The sequence below is a fragment of the Centruroides vittatus genome, unplaced genomic scaffold (genome assembly GCF_030686945.1).
Source record: "Centruroides vittatus isolate TY-2023 unplaced genomic scaffold, ASM3068694v2 contig_2328, whole genome shotgun sequence".
In the NCBI taxonomy this organism is placed as follows: Eukaryota; Metazoa; Arthropoda; class Arachnida; order Scorpiones; family Buthidae; genus Centruroides; species Centruroides vittatus.
Genome location: NW_027121458.1, coordinates 382,103 through 399,468, shown reverse-complemented (window position 1 = coordinate 399,468; position 17,366 = coordinate 382,103). Strand labels below are relative to the sequence as shown.

Sequence of the window (17,366 nt, the reverse complement as noted above, 5' to 3'; positions counted from 1 at the left end):
TTCATTTGAAATTGACATTACTTACAATCCATCTTCAGATTTGTACATAAAATGCAAAATTATTACATACAATTCAAGGATGGCCAGATAGTTTATATAGTAAAGCTTGCCTAAACACAAAAAAATTCTTCAAAACAGAGTGATTTACAATCATCATAGAACATAATAACTGAAGATCCAAAATTGTTCTTGGAATAGACAGAGAAACAAAGATCACATGAAAAGAGGATCTACAAACACAGGATCTTTGTTACTATTAGTCTTTGTTAGAATTAACCAGGGGAGGATTGAATACTTTTACAAATTGAGAACTTTCAGGAATTAAATGAGCTTCTGAGAATCAACTTCTCGAGAACAAGCAACAGATATAACTTGTGACAACAACGAGAATAAAGTAACTTAATGTTACCAATTTACCTTGTATAGAGTAGTTACTAACTACTACTGGGTATTCAAGAACAAGTTGATTAAAAATGCTAGCTTCAATCTCTGTTGTTGTTAATGATTTCTTGAGGAATTTTAATCCTCTAATTAATCAGTAATCAAATTATTCTCTGATCTATTATTTAATGTAAATTACAATTTCCAATGACAAAGAAAGACACTAAGTAAGTTTTTGTACTTGAAATGACTTGTTTGCTGTCTTGTAAGAGCTGCTGCAAACTACAAGAAGTGACAGCTAGCATATGGTTGGTCTTGCTCCAAAGCCCCACCTTTTTTCACATGAGGCTATAAGCAACTTTTGCTAGCTAAGCTAGCAAAAGTTGCTAATAGCATGGGCATGAAGCAGCCTCAAACTACACTATGTTTGCTTGCATAAAAGTGCTGCATCATAGGAGATTAGCAACTAGTGTTGCCACCAGGCCAGTTTTTAAATTCATGCTCCCGATTAATTATTAATTTGTCTGGTTTTCATAGAAATTGTAAAATTATGATAAAACAAATTTATAAAAATATTTGCGAGTATTTTATTTTAACAATCATGTACTTGGAACCTGTTACCGGTGCGGGTAATATGACAGATAAATATATCACAAATGTTTTCGAACAATAATAGTTCTTCCTCAGGTGATACAAAAAACAAGTGATGGAATGTAGAACAAAATAGAACACAAATATTTAAAATTAGAATCAAATCCACATCTTGTGCAAGAACGTTGTGTTGGACATGTGTTTTTATAAACAGTTAAAGACTAACATGAACTGAAACATAATTTCAAATGTCAGAAAATATCAATATGATAGCTTATTAAGCTATAAAATACATCTCTAACTTTACACCTCTGCCCAAACTAATTTGATGGCCAGATGGCCGAGCGATAGCAGCCTACTGCTCTGGGGAACCTGGGATAGAATTTGACTGAGTCGAAAAAGAATTTTTCAAGGGGTGGTCCTTTCGGATATGTTGGGCCCCATCCCTCACCATCCGGTCGCTCCATTGTGGGCCTGGCAGAACCCATAATCGGCTTGCTAAAAGAGGCCCTCTTAGTCCCCACAGGGCAGAGAGAGTTAAAAAAAACCCAAACATATCCCACCTACAATGCAGATGCCTCGGTATAACAACCTAACTTTAAAATGTCCGGGTCAGCAATTTTGAAAAGGTGGCACACTATTCACAATCCATGCAAAGACATGTTATCAACTGTCTATCCCTTTGAGCTAGGTGTGCTAGCTAATTGTTGAACAACTATACCATACAATTGTTAATTGTATGGTATAGTTGTTCGACGAAAAGAATGGGTGATTGCGAAGACAAAACAGATTATTCAGTGTGTGCTATCATCGTATCGTTGTTAGAAAAACAACATAAAAACAAACAGCATAGAAAGCAGGGGCCTACCAGAACATGGATAAAAAGGGCAACAGATAAAGGGGCCTTCCTGAATTTAAATCTGGAGTTGAGATGTGAGGATCCTACTTCATACAGGTACTGTATATTGGCTATGATAGCAATTAACAGGACATAGGGAGTTTGATGCCCTTTTATGTACATACTGTCCAAAGCACAAATCTAATTAACAAATTGCATGTTTATTTCCAGGAGGTGGTGGCTAATAGAAAACCAGTTTGAGCATCTTTTGCACCCAATTTCCCCCAGAATTCAGAAGCAAAGAACAAAGTTTGGGAAACCAATATCTCCTGCTGAGAGACTCACTGTTATGCTCCAGTTTCTAGCCACAGGAATTACATTTAGAGACTTATCATGGGAGTTCAGAATTGGTGAAAGAACCATATTCTACAAAATCATGGAAACATGTGCAGCTTTGTACGATAACTTGAAATATACATTTCAAGTGCCAACCTCAAAAGAACATTGGATGGCTGTTTCCAAGCACTTTCAAGATCAGTGTGCCCCATTGTTTGGGGGCCATTGATGGGAAGCACATTGTGATGAGGAAGCCCATCAACAGTGGTTCTCATTACCATAATTACAAGGGAACAGAATCCATTGTCCTTTTAGCAGTTGTGGATGCAAATTATATATTTTGGTAAGTTGATGTGCAGGAAGTAAGAAACTAAGTCTATTCTGGATTTCCAATGCCTTATTAACAACAATGTGAATATCAAAATAGAAAACAAGTGCATTTTCAACAACGTTGTTTACTACCAGTTTTTACATTTTCTAGATATGTTGACATTGGCACACAAGATCAGTGACGGAGGTGTGTGGAACAAATGTAACTTGAAGGAACTTATAGATGTAAATGCTCTTGACATGCCTCCAGCCCATCCACTTCCAGGTCAAGACATATCCACTCCATACGTCTTGTTAGCCAATGACGCTTTTGGATTGAAACCGTATATCCTCTAACCTTATGGTGGAAACGACTTGATTCTGGAAGAATGGATATGCAATTACACATAAGCATTCAGTGGCTAATGCAGCTGTATCTTGAAGCATTATACCAGTGGGAAAAGGGTTGATGGTATAATAAAAAAAAAACCATGATCTTGGAAAATTGATATATTTAATCCAACTAGTGCTCTATCTTTTGATTGATTTTTAGAATTTCATGTGGCCACCAAGTAGTGGAGACACTTTTGGAATTTTCACAAACAGATTACGGGTGTTTCTGGATCCCATACTGCTGAAACCAAAGTGTGCATATTAGTACTTGCTGGTTGTGCACTTCACAACTTTTTAAGGAGCTATGAAAGCACAGTATCATGGCCAATCAATTATGTGGACAGAAAAGATGTGGAAACTGGTATCACTATGCTGGTGATTTCTGTAATGCCCAGGACAGATCTACATCTTTCACAAGTGCCACCACCTACTCCAACTTTTACAGCACAGAAGCAAAAGCTGTGAGAGAGAACTTCAAAGCATTCTTCATGTCCAATGTTTGTGCAGTATACTGGTAATATCATTTTGTGTAGCAGACATTGTTTATGTACAATTGAGATCATTAAAAATGATATAATAAAACAAACATTTATTAAACATAATATGATAAAGTAGACTAATGCGTTGCCAAACAAATGTTACTTTATTGCTTTAACAAATTGGTCATTGATTGTAATATTTCAACAAAATACCCTGTATTTCGTATTTTGCTTCTTCCTGCAGGTCTTCACTAATGTTCATTAAGCTGAGGGTGACTTGGTTACCAAAATTTTGTTCTACACATGATGGAGAGTAGCTTGGCTTGTTTGCCAGGTAGTCTACATCCCTTTTTATAGAGCTCTGAATAAAGGGAGGGAGATGACACATGCAATATCTTCTGTCATTTTCTTTTATTCTCTTGTCTGCCAACTGTAACTCCATTGTCCATTGGATGGGGACTACATTACTGGCTGTTTGATGTCATTGGTGTTACTGAATGGCTTCCTGAGTTCATTGAGGCATGGCTACTAGCTGGGATATTTGGCTCCATGCTTTGATTTATTGTGAAAGATAGCACTTGGAACTCACTTGCTTCAGTGTACATCAAGTCCTCTCTTTCTTCTGTAACTATGGGTTGTCTAAACTTGTCCTGAAATCAATACCAGCACTGCATTAGACATGTACACTACATGTGTAGTGTGCATGTCTAATGCACACATTAGAATGTGATATTCGTACATCAAATCATCCATAATTGGTACAAGGAGACAATCAGTGTTCTAGGTAAGCAATTATACTGTTGCCACCATCATACCATACAGTAATGTAGCCTACATTATGTTCGCACTTACATTTTCAAGAAAGGTGCTGAGGCTGATGGTATCCTCACTTTCGTCTGCCTGCATGGAGTCCCTCAGATAATCCATCTGGTTGAAGTACAGAAATCTGATTTTGTGCACATTATTGGTGCCTACTCCAGACGACTTTGATTTTTGCAGCTTTGACAGTTCCCTCTTGTATGCATCCTTCATATTTTTGAATTTTTTTGCTAAGGATCTTGTTTGCTGTAAATTATAATGGAAATGTTAAAGTTGTTATTTTCACTTTGCTAGACACTTTGATAATTGGGATATGACTGAATAGACTATAGCCTATTACTATCATACATGTATATTGCCTATTGTATCATATGTTTATGTAAGCGTATAATTTGGAAATGCTGCTATCACTGTGATAAACTTGCCTTGTCTATGCAAGATAAGATATAGGCTATAATTTATTTCTGGCATCTTCTAAACATAATTGCAGTAGTTTTAAATTATTGTATTACTAATTGTGCAAATTAGACCAAATTGTATTACTAAATATACTAGCCCACACCAAATAAAACATAATCTACTTACAAGTGAGGTTGATTCTGGGTTCAGAAGCTAAAAGCTCTCTTAATAGTGTCAGTGTGGAATCCCTCTTGTTCTTTTTGTAGTAGTCCACATGACTTGAATTCCACAGATGTGGATTGGCTATAGAACAAAGATTTTATTATAACCTCTACTTGTGATCAGTCAGTTTTTGTTCCGAACTTGGAAACAGCATGGGAAAAACATGCCTACTAGTTAAGCCTAGTTAGTCTTAACTTAGTTTTTCCCATATTAGGCTAGTTAAGCCTAGTTAGGTTTAACTAGCTGAAAATATTTATATACAACATTTTTACTATTTTCTTTTCAATACTGAATGTATTAATCATGTAAATTACTTACATCGATAGAATTCTATTATTTCTTTTTCAACACTTGACATGTTCATGCAGTCATCCATTTTCCCCACTCTCTCTTGCTAGTGTGACTGCTCCATCTGATGAATTCTGTCAACAGCGAGCATAAGCTTGTATCACTGTGCTAGCAAAGGAATTACCACATGGACGCGAAGAAACGGTCGGAGCCTTTGATGTCATCAGGTGTGCTAGCACACGTTTGCTAATGTTTTGCTATTGCAAAGCTCTAGTTTGCAGCAGTTCTAAGCTCATAAGTATTGTATCCAAGAAATATTCAAATACCTAGCATAAGTTCTTCAGAAGAAGAACTTTCACAATTAGTTCTCAATTCTTGCATTTGAATACTCCCATCATTAGTTGAAATAACTTTAGATTAATTTGAACAACCTAATCATCCATGGATATTTACATGAGGCATTGCTGTTTTGAATGTAATTTTTATTGAAAAATATTCCACTTAATTGCCCATGGGTTATTACATGGAAGTTTTGTCCATTTCAATCATGTCTGTTACAGAACATGAAAATGGATACTCAATCACACTTATCATTTTCCACCATATTTATTCTGTCCAACAGCAGACAAGAGTGGAATTATAAACAATTTTTAATTCTTCCAAAATTTTCATCCATATGTTGTTATTTATCAGGTTGTTATGTTGTTGTTATTTATTTTACTATATTATGATATTCTCTCCAAGACTGATCATATAAAAATGGATTTTTTTTATTAGCTCAACAAAGTTTTCATCACAAGCCCCTATAATAGAAAACATTTCCTATTGGCTCTTGGTCAGTCTGTAAACATTCATACTTGTCAAAAAGTTTGAACAAGATCTACTGATTTCATTCTGCAATTTTCACATCTGTAAATGGATTATTATTAGGCAATGGTCTATTTGAATCCACTTTGCTGGACAAAATAATATAGGAGAAACCATATTTATGGTGCTAAAAGAAAAATGTTTCACTTAATTATCATTATACAATGAAGCACTCAATTTTATTTACAGCAGTATTTATTAAAACAAATAAAAGTTTATTTATAATAAAATTTCTTTCATTATTTAAAATCTAATGTTGTTATGAGAAGTTACCAGAATAAATTCCTTTTAAAACTTCAGTTCTCAAAAACAAGCTCAAGAACTATCCAGATTTATATGAAGTAAACTGTATTGTATTACATTCCCTTGTCCTTATTGACAAATTATTCTTCCAGAATTCACTTAAAATAAAATCTTAATTGATTGGAATTCCACATAATCAGATATAATGATTCATTCTCTTGTCTTGAATGCATGTATGCAAATAGTTAACTTTTTTTAACAGTAACAGTATAACACTAATTACTACTCAAAAAAGAAAAAAATTATATAAACTATAAAATATAAGTAGTGTTCACCTAAAAAACCTCCAGGTGGTCAGTGACAAAATTCCCAAGTAAACATACATATTCTCAGGCTCCTTCTGAGATCTGTTTCAGGTTTTCTGCTTTCTTTTAAAATGTTCCTTGTAATTTGGTGAGCTATGTTGAGAAATTTCATATGCTTGGTGAGCAATGTACAATCTGGTGCTTTCTACGGAAATCCATCCAATCAATGTAGCCCACCATATTATGTTGTGATGCAGTTTTATATGTTCATTGAACCATGTAGCATTTTAATTTAAATTTGAACATTAGATGGAATATGAATTGAAGCTAAAGGAAAGCAGGAAAACATGAAGCAGAACTCAGAAGGAACTGAAATCATTTTACCCATAAATTTTGTCACTAAGCATCTGGAGGATTGTTTGAAGTGTGTTGTACTGATAAATATAATAATATTCATTTAAATTATATATTAACAATTGTGATTTGTAACCACTATCATCATGATCAATTTAATATCACTCATTTCCATTTAAAATAATCCCTCCTCTGAAATTTACTGTTATATGATATTGTTTAAAAATATAATTTAAAATACACTATTTATCATTTTAATATTTTTTGATGATTACACATTCAAATTGTTTAAATAAGGTAGTTAAAATCCACATAAAGAAAGACACCAACCAATACCGAATTATCGGGCTACAAATGGCTGTCATACGGCCGTAATGTATTACTTTATGTATAACAGGTTATCTGACTACAAGCTCACAGAGGTCTCCTGCAACTGAGCTACCCATAGGTATTTTGCACAATAAGGGATACACCTATGAACATCACTCAAGACAGCACGTTACAACCTGACATCCTCGAAATGGCACACCTGATCTGCTTTAACTCGTTCTTTAAATTCAACGGCATTACGTATAACAGGTTAGTTGTTGTCTATTTATAAAATCTACAGTTATTAGGTTTGTTATTTTGTGATAGTTAGAACATTAATCAATACAAATATAAAATAAAAAGAATTGCTTCAACAAGTTATTTTTCTTAGTAAAAAACAAAATTCATCATATTACATACTATTCCATACAAAAAAAAAATCCTACACCCTCATCAGTTGCCTTTCATCTCAGGGCTGCAAATGCATTTTTCAGCAAGATAATGCATGACCCAAAACACAGCTAGGGTTTCCCAGGAATGCCTTTGCACATTGTCTTACTTCCTTGGCCTTCCTGGTCTCTACATTTGTCACCCATTGAGCATTTGTGAAACTGGGTAAGATGTCAGTTTCAGTCATATCTACAAATGTGAAGAATCTGGAGTAGCAGTTGCAACATCTGCAAGCAAATCTTCACAGAACAGCATATCATGCTTGTGGATCTCCATACCCAACCATATCATCATATGTACCCAGGCAAGGTACTGTACTGAAAATTACTTTAAATTATACCAGTGTTTCACAGGAATTTGTCATTACAAAAAATAAGTGATTACAATATAATAGAAAAAAGACAATGGTAATTGCATGAACAAAGTTTGGGAAAAATTAAAGCAGTCCTGAGGAAATTTGCATTACATAAAATAATATTACAGCAATAGCCACAAAAAATTACAATAAAATGGAGTAACACCTCAGTTAAGCCTGTAGATGTTAATTTGGAAAATTTGCTAAAATGCAGGAAAACTGTGTTTTAGAAGTGAAATTAGAACATTGTTTACATTATTTCTAATCTATTCAGTCACTTGTTACATCACTGCCTATTTACACAGTTATGTTCTTGCAGTAAGGACAAACTGGTCTCACTTACTGAACCACAGTTTCAATTTTCATAGAAAACTGTAACTGAAACAAAACTAAAAAGTAAACTGATTTTTGTAAAAGGGGGCTGATGGAAATTACAATTTAATAAAGCAATTAAATATTAAATTGCTTTATTAAACTCTGTTTTTATTTCAGAATTCTTTTTGACACCATTTAATGAGTAAATTTCTTGCTGGCTTGAACTAAAATAAAATATTCACTGGATTCTTGCACAAAAAATTTACAAATTAATAAACTGCATTTATAAAGTTTTTCTAAATTGTCTTGATTGATAGCTTCAGAAGTTTCATCATTTTATAATCATATTTTTTCTTTAATTTTCATATTTTTCACAGATATAGTTCAATAATAAATTTTAAATCATTATAAAAAATATAGTCACCTAAATAACTCGCTACTCACCACACCATAATTACTTCAAAAAAAATTATGTACACAGAATCTTTTATGGCGTGATAAAGAGCCCAGAAGGGGGTTCGAAAAAGTTTGTTTGTCGATATTTATGCGTTATCACACCGTAAAAGGTTCTGTGTACGTAATTTTTTTGTATGGTCACCTTTTCAAAAATAAATAGTCAATAAAAAAAATAATAAAAAAGACAAATAAATTTTTTTATTTTGCAAAAATTGATTTGTTTCTTAAACAATCTTTCAGAAAAAAATTGTACAACTCATTGTTGTAGAGAAATGTGATTTGGATATCAAATAGTCCATTAATTAGCACCGTGCTAAAAATAGGTCATTCATAGAAGTAAAATTGAAGTCATCACATCCTATTAATCAACATCTGATGATGACGCATCATGTTTATTAACGTATAACATAAAACAACACTTTAAATTTGTTAATTTAAAAAATTTCTGTTTAATTTATCAGTTAACATTAGGCAGAAAATTATATGGTAAATAAGCTTAATTATTTGTATGATTTAATTTGAATTTTCCAAACTAATTAGTTGTAACTATTAACTGATTCAGAAATTGTTTTATTGTGTGTGCTAGTATGCAATAATTTTCAGGGTAATTTTGAGCTCTGAAAATATTCTGCACCCATATTACATTCACACTAATAAAGTTCCATTCAATTCCATCGCCTCCTTCTTCATTCATGAATTTATGATTACTAGATATAAATGTTGGCTATTTATCAAAAATTTCCTATATTTAGTAAAACAAAAGATAATTGTATTATAATATAATGTAAAAACTAAAATTCTGATATATATTATTATGACAACTGAATCAATTTACTTGTATCTGTACATAAAAATACATTTATTTTCCTTTAATTTTTCTCATCTGTTTACTAATTACGAAAAATGTTTTAGATTTACAGTACAAAGCAAAGATCAATTGAAACATTATAGAATAGGTGATTAAAGGATATTATTCAGTCTTCTTGATGACAATTTATAACTGATTTTTTTTTTTTAAATAATAATTTGCATATTTATGTACTGGAATATCATCATCATCATCATCATAAATAGTTTCCCAACTGTTTAAATTTGAAATGTTTTTCATGAGTGTTGAATATTGAAAACAATTGTTTGCTATCAATGTTGTCGTCATCATAGTTTTCAAAACTGTATAGCTGTTGCAATATTCCTTTATTTCTTCTTCTTTGCTACTTTTATTGCATTCTAATGAATCATTTTTTTTAAAAAATCTACTTTTGTTACTGAATATTTCTTTATATTTTATAATTATTTTTTTCAATGACTGTATTTCACTTGAAAATTTGATTTTAAAATAGTGTCCAAAGTTTTATTAAGCTGAATCAATTATATGTTGAATCTACTTTATAATATTCATAACACATTATGAGTAATTCTTCACATATCTGCTGAGTGATGACATTATTGAATCGACACTAAAAATTTGAGCAAAATGATAAAAGCAGAGTCAATAGATATATACTGGTCTCTCAGCTACCAATAGCTCTAATGCTACAAAAGTGGTGTAATAAATATTTCTACCACTTAGAGTGTTGTAACTGCTTTGCAGCATTAGTTTGGCTCAAGGACAGCAATAATCAGCTGCAACATTTAAAATTATTTTTAATAAAGAAATTTTTCTTGTTTTTAACTCTGATATTGCTTTTGCCCTTTTTAAATGATTGTTTGTAAATACTGTTTTAATTCGGCTTTGAAAGTTATTTATACATAAATGTTACTAATATCACAGAATTCTATTAAATGCCACTTTCATGGTTTTAGACTTTAAACTGATTCGACGGTTTGTTTTATGCTACAATTTATGTTCATTTTGAAATATTTTTGGTAGTTTTCAGAATAGGTAAGAAAATATAGTACAAAAATATAGTTTGGCCTACCTATACATTATTAAATGGGGTACCCTCGGTGAATTCTTTCTGAATAAGTAAGAGGTTGAAGACAATTATATAAATTTAATTATGGATATATATATAGAAATGTTAACCTATCCCAACACTTGTTTTTAAATGTTACAAAAAGAGGATTTAGAGTAAATTTTTGAGTATATCAAGGTTTAACTTTATGCCCATATCTTTATTAATATTACATGAATTATTGCAGTGACAAAGGAGCTATGGTAAACGTTATTTACAACTGATAAAGAGTAATTAAATACAATATCTCATTAATAAACTTGAGCTGGAAAAGATTAGGAACAGATTAAGAGAGGAGGATTAAAAGACAATAGAAATCACGTGGGCCTATTAGAAGAAAGAAAGGAATTAAACTTTAGGATAAGTTTAAAAAATAGAAATTTCAATTTTCATATTAACAGGCAGATAATGAGTTAGAGATTGACAAATGAATAAATGTCAGATGGCAAAAACTGAAACATTATTATATGTTAACAGTGATAGCAACAATACAGAGTCTAAAAAACATGTTACATATATAAAATATCAAGTATTTATAAATAAGGAAAGATGTCAGTAGGCTATCAATAAATCTTCATTCATATTCTGCTTTAATTGGTGCAGAATATCCTGTAAAGTACTAAAATATGTAGACACAATGTGTTTGCCATAAAAACTGCAATTTCATATATCAAAAATACAAGTGTATGACATACTAAAAACTGTATCATTACTAAATGAAATACAGTAGAGAGTCATTAATCAGAACACTGGTAATCAGAATCGCCGGTAATCGGCATGATTTTCAGTCGGACTGTGTCGTGCTGAATCGAACGTTTTTGATACTAAATTTACTTCTAAAGTATAATTTTCATGTTTTTATATTCTTCAATATATTTATTTTGTTTGTACAAAATGCAGAAATAATTTTTAACGATACGATAGCCTCGATTATTCAAAATAAAGATATAATTTTTAATGATACAATAGCCTCGATTATTATTATAAAAATTTTCGTTAGGCTTAAAACTGAGAAAAATTCAACACGAAGCGACACACAACGGAGAAAAATTTGAACATCGGACAGGTTAATATATTTTTTCGTACATAATGGGTAATCGGAACAACCCCAGTCCCCAAATGATTCCGATTTTCGACTTTCTACTGTAAAATTGTGTACTGGTATGTAGTATTAAAATTAATAAATTATTAGATAAAGGCAAACTTTATTTTTTTTCAGAGTTAAAAATTTCTGTCTGTTTAAATGCATTGGAAGAGGTTTTCCCAATTATATTGTAATAGATATGCAATCGAATGTAATAATAAATAGGTGTATTTGCATTTTTCTATAAACAGATACACTGTATACAGAAAGAGAGAATTATGTGCAAAACTTGCATACACAATACATAGCAATACAGTAGAGCATCGTTTATCCGAAAGCTGATCAACCGAAATGTTGGTTAACCGAAAGCATTCCAGTCGGACTGTGTTGTGCTAAATCAAATGTTTTTGATACTATAAACTTCCAAAATATATTTTTTTTGTTTTTATATTTTTTAATATATTTATTTTGTTTGTACAAAATAAAGAAATGATTTTTAATGATACAATAGAAACAATTATTATTTTAAAAAATTTACGTTAGGCTTTACATCGACAAAAATTCAATGTGTAGCAACACGCAACGGAGAAAAATTTCAACATGGGATAGGTTAATATATTTTTTCATACATAATCGGTTATCTGAAAAATAAGTTATCCGAACAACCCCAGTCCCCAATTGATTCGGATAAATGACGTTCTACTGTATAACAGTTTAAAACCGAGATATTTAAAAACGTATCTCAATTTAAAACTGTAAATAAAATATCAGAATAAATTATTAAAATTCTAAAAACTTTAAATTAAAATCCAAGTAAAAAGCTACTCTTTAAAATCCGACTTCGAGTCAAAGTCGGATTTTAAAGAGTAGCTTTTTACTTGGATTTTAATTTAAAGTTTTTAGAATTGAAATTTTACCGATCCCATTGGTTTTTAAATTTTTTTTTTTTTTTTAAATTTTTTGAATAGAATAAATTATAATAAAAAGTTTTTATTTTTAATTTAATTTATCCACATCTGAAAAGCGGTTGATGATAATAGTTGATATGCTAGTACTCTGCAAACAATTTTAAATGTTCTGGAATATTAACTGACAAATATAATGGGCATTAAGAAAATTTGAAGGATAAACATCCTGTGTTAGATGCCATTTTCCATGGAGAATCTCAACTTTTTTACTCTCAATTATGTGCACATAATTCTTAATTAGAAATCTTTCATGAAAATGCAAGTCACATATTTGCAATTTTCTTATGAGTTGTAAATCTTTTCAAGGAATTTTGCATTTCTACTTATCTAACTGATTTGAGTGTGTAAAAATATGCCACTTCTTACCAGATTTTCAGTAGCCAGTTACACCATCACAAAACACTTATTTGGCATTCTCTTCTTTCTTTTTTTCACAGCAAAAAGATACAAACATGCTTGAAAATGATAAAACTAATCACTAATTAAATGGATAAACCAACCTCTTCTCGCCACAGAAATTCAAGTACCAGCTATCGGCAACCTGACACATTAATTCTACAACATAGCTGAGAGACCAATATATTTATCAACTCTGATAAAAGTACAAATGATTTTATAATAATGTAGACTTGATTTAGCATCAAAATTAAAATGTCCCAAATATTTAGACTTTGCACACACAAATTTTAAACAAATATAAAGTTAAGCAACTCATTGCTGGATTTTTTAACTTCGCTAGCAACTTTTGGTAGTGCCATCTGTTTTATATTTTTAACTAATAAAATATCATAAGGCAAAAAGCTTAATTTTCAGGGTAGAGATGGGTTTTATGAAAAAATTTCAAATGCTAATAATGAGTAAAACTGTCATTAAGTCTGACCCTACTGGAGATACACATGACCCCTCTTTATCTTCCAACCCCTTGACCTCTAATCATCAAAATTTAATAGCATTAGTCACCCTAATAAACAAACCTCCCTGCAAAATTTCAAAGATTTTCAACAAAAAGCACAGGAGTTGTTAAGCTTTAAACATGGTGAACAAAATCATGCAACACACACACATACACAAACATCCATACATAACAGAAATTACCCAGAAACTTTTTATATTTCTCAATGTTTCCAGGTCCCGAGTCCAAAAATGTAAAAATCTTTGAGGAGGGTCATTTTTTAACCAATCACCATGTTTTCCCTCTGTTGTATATTTTTACTTTCCTAGCTGTTATAATCTTAGATCTTGAATACTTTTATCTCATTTACATTTCTTTTTGTCAAATAAATTTGTTTGTATGATCATGTGCTTTTTAAAATTGATTCTTAAAAAACTATATAGAGTCTTCTTAGAAGACACCGTATTGTAATTGCAATAACTTAAAATGGGAGCATTCCCATCTTGTTGTAATTATATTAATTATTACTCAAGAAGTTTGCAATGTACACTAATCAACAGAATAATTGTCCATGTTTCATCTCCCATCTGCATTCAAACATCTTGTTGTCTACTAACACTTGGAACAGCCATAAATGAAAATAAAGACTCCAGTAGAGAAGGCATTTTTTGTTTTGCACTTTACAAAGTCAGAATCATTCATCATTGTACAACACAAGTAATTGGCAGGAGTTGTCACTCTTTCCATGATAATTTTACAACATATATGCTGTAGCAAGCATAGAAAGAATTTGACTGTCAGTTGGATGTGTGCCATGTGACACGAGATACTTATATTGAGGCGTTGGAAAACTGAGTTTCACGTTTGTCCATTACAATGTTTAAATGTACATTACAACATTCTCAGATAATTATTAACATAATTACAATAATTTAAAATGGTAACACTGGATTATACAGGGTCTTTTTTCAAAGATCCTGTATAATCTAATGAATGAAAAAGCATAATTACATAATTTTTAAAGTTTTTAAAAATTTAATTTAAGTCACAACAAACTACTTTCAACAACCTTTACTCTGCAGTTAAATTATTTCTTTAATCTAACGTTTTCGGTTAGCTTTACTAACCCTCTTCAGGATCGACAAAAAACCGTTATTTCAATAATTTAACTGCAGAGTAAAGGTTGTTGGAAGTAGTTTGTTGTGATTGTAATAATGCAGTTTATATAGTAATTTAATTTAAGTTATTCTAATTTTGAACTAAAATTTAAAAGTAAAGAAAAAAATGTTTAAACTTTGAATTTTCATTATCAAAAAACAATTTATGAAAGTTAGCCAAAACTTTGAATTAACAAATATTTTATAGAAAAAATACCTTTGTTATTTTCCTCTTTAACTATACTATCAATAAGTTCAGTGTCTGGTAAAATTTCTTCAGAAGCAGAAGAGTTTCCTTTAGTACAGAATAATAATGCACTGTTTTCATCAGGTTGAGAAAATGTCTTCATATCAAAGCTGCAACTATCATCAGAATGCTTCTGGCCAATCAGTGTACCTATTTCTGCAGGATTTTGAAGCTGTTGAAAGAAGTATTAAGTGAAAAATTGCATAAATGTATATCTAATAATTTATTCAAGCTCTTTATAACTGTTAAAGATTAAATTATTTTCAAAGACTTTTACACTTTATCATCACGATGAACTTATAAGTGCACAAAAAATATTTGTAAAAGTATACTATTCTTATAAAAGCATATATGATAACATGATAACAACCAAGGATATCTTCAATTAGAATTGAATTATGACTATTTCGAAAATTTTATAATTTTTTTAGTCTATCTTTCATCCTTTTTACACACCACAGAAGTAACAGTATATTGGCTTGAATAAACTTCATTAGAACAAATGATAAATTAAAAAAATCTTCACACAATCTTTTTGTAAATAGTCATAATTCAATTCTAATTGAAGATATCCTGGGTTGTTATCATGTATGTTTTTATGCAAATAAACTTTATGATTACCCAAAACTGTCACCAGAAGACCTGAACCAGTTATATATTGAGCTAAAGGACAAGGTAGTTATGGTCAAAAATTGCAACCATTGTTTTTAATTTTAAAGGACACCAAATCCTCAAATAAAAGGTCAGCATTTCGATTAATTTTAACTGTGTATGAAGAGTTTTTATAATTTATCATTTGTTCTAATGCAGTTTATTCAAGCCAATATACTGTTACTTCTGTGGTGTGTAAAAAGGATGAAAGATAGATTCGAAAATTTTATAATTTTTGTAAATAGTCATAATTCAATTCTACACTATTCTTCTGATTTTTATCCAGACTTAAGTTTAGTATGCAAGAAACAACTTGTGAAAATAATATAAATATCACTGAACATATCAGAGCCATCAAAGTCCTTAGAACAGTCAAATATCTTTGGTAGTAGTACTTAAAGATTGCTCCACAGAGTAGCATGACAGCAGTGTGGGGATGTGGGGAGTGCACCATTCAATAGTAAAATCTGGATTGAAGTGCTTACCAGTGGTCCTCCACACTAATACTGCTATCATCCATTCCCAAACAGAAGTGGGATTTGTCACTAAAGATAATATACTGTCAGTTTGTAACAGTCCATTTGTCACATCGTCACTACAAATAAAGCTAATTATGATAGATGCTAATGACAAAATATGTCACCATGCATGCAAATTTGCTTTTTATCATACCACTGGCAGGTGACTAGCAGAGACCACAGTAAGGCTTCCAACTGTTTCTGGATGTTGGAAAAAGATACAGTTGCAGCTGTTGTTCTTGTCTCATGATCACCTTTGCTGATGATCTGCCTGGGATATCCAGAGCCTACCCACTTTCCCAAGAAACTCTTGCTGATTTATGTGAATTACACAGAACATATATAGGCTCCGTTGAACGTGGTGAATGAAATATCTCTATAGATGCTATATATATGCCCTCAAGTATATCATTGTCTCCAATACCACCTCAGTCTGATCTACAGAATGGTCCAAAAGGTAGGCAGTTTAGCAAAACAACCATCATGCTTCCCTTAGTCTCATGATGTAGTCTCTCTCAAACTCCATCAACTATACATAATGTCTTTTACATTCAAGGAGCTCCAAACAACAGGTTTACTGAAAATTCTGAACACAGTGACAATCCATAAGCCTTTTTATAAGATACTAGAGTAACAGTTAGGGAACTTTGGTGACATTACCTGATGTAAAATTGGACTACAACTATAATCATTTACATACTCATCACTGCAAAACTGCATCTAGCATTGTTCTTGATAAGACAATTCTATCTGGTTGCATAACTTTCTGTCAACGAGTGCGATTACATAGCTAGTTAATATTTATTTTTAGTGAATTAGCTAATTTTTCAGTGTTCTATAATACGTTAACATTTTCGAAATTAAAAGCAAAATAAAAGTAGAATTACTTACATAATAAATTATTACATTTTAATAAATAAAATAATGCCTCTTGGGCAACCGAAGCTACTCTCAAGAACGATAAAAGACCACAATAAAAACTAGGGAAGTAACCATTAAAGGTTAAAAGTAAATGACGTAAATTAAAATTAAATGAAAAGATATATGAAATCTTAGTAAAAATCTTTATATTTATTATGAGTTTTAATTTTGGTATATCAAGATATGAAATCTCAAACAAAATTTATAAATTTATACTGTACAGACAGGTTCTTTATATGTTTAGTCTGATGAATAAAAAGACAA

At 31.1% G+C, this 17,366-nt stretch overlaps 1 protein-coding gene across 2 annotated transcripts in view; it reads right to left on the bottom strand.

Annotated features, from left to right (window-relative positions):
* The window catches only part of LOC136971115 (piggyBac transposable element-derived protein 4-like), a 47,288-nt gene that overhangs the window by 2,173 nt on the left and 27,749 nt on the right, over positions 1–17,366 (bottom strand). For both annotated transcript variants that reach the window (XM_067265592.1, XM_067265591.1), the window contains exon 5: positions 14,983–15,184. In XM_067265592.1, the coding sequence (XP_067121693.1) occupies positions 14,983–15,184 (202 nt within the window). The remainder of the gene's footprint in view (positions 1–14,982; positions 15,185–17,366) is intronic.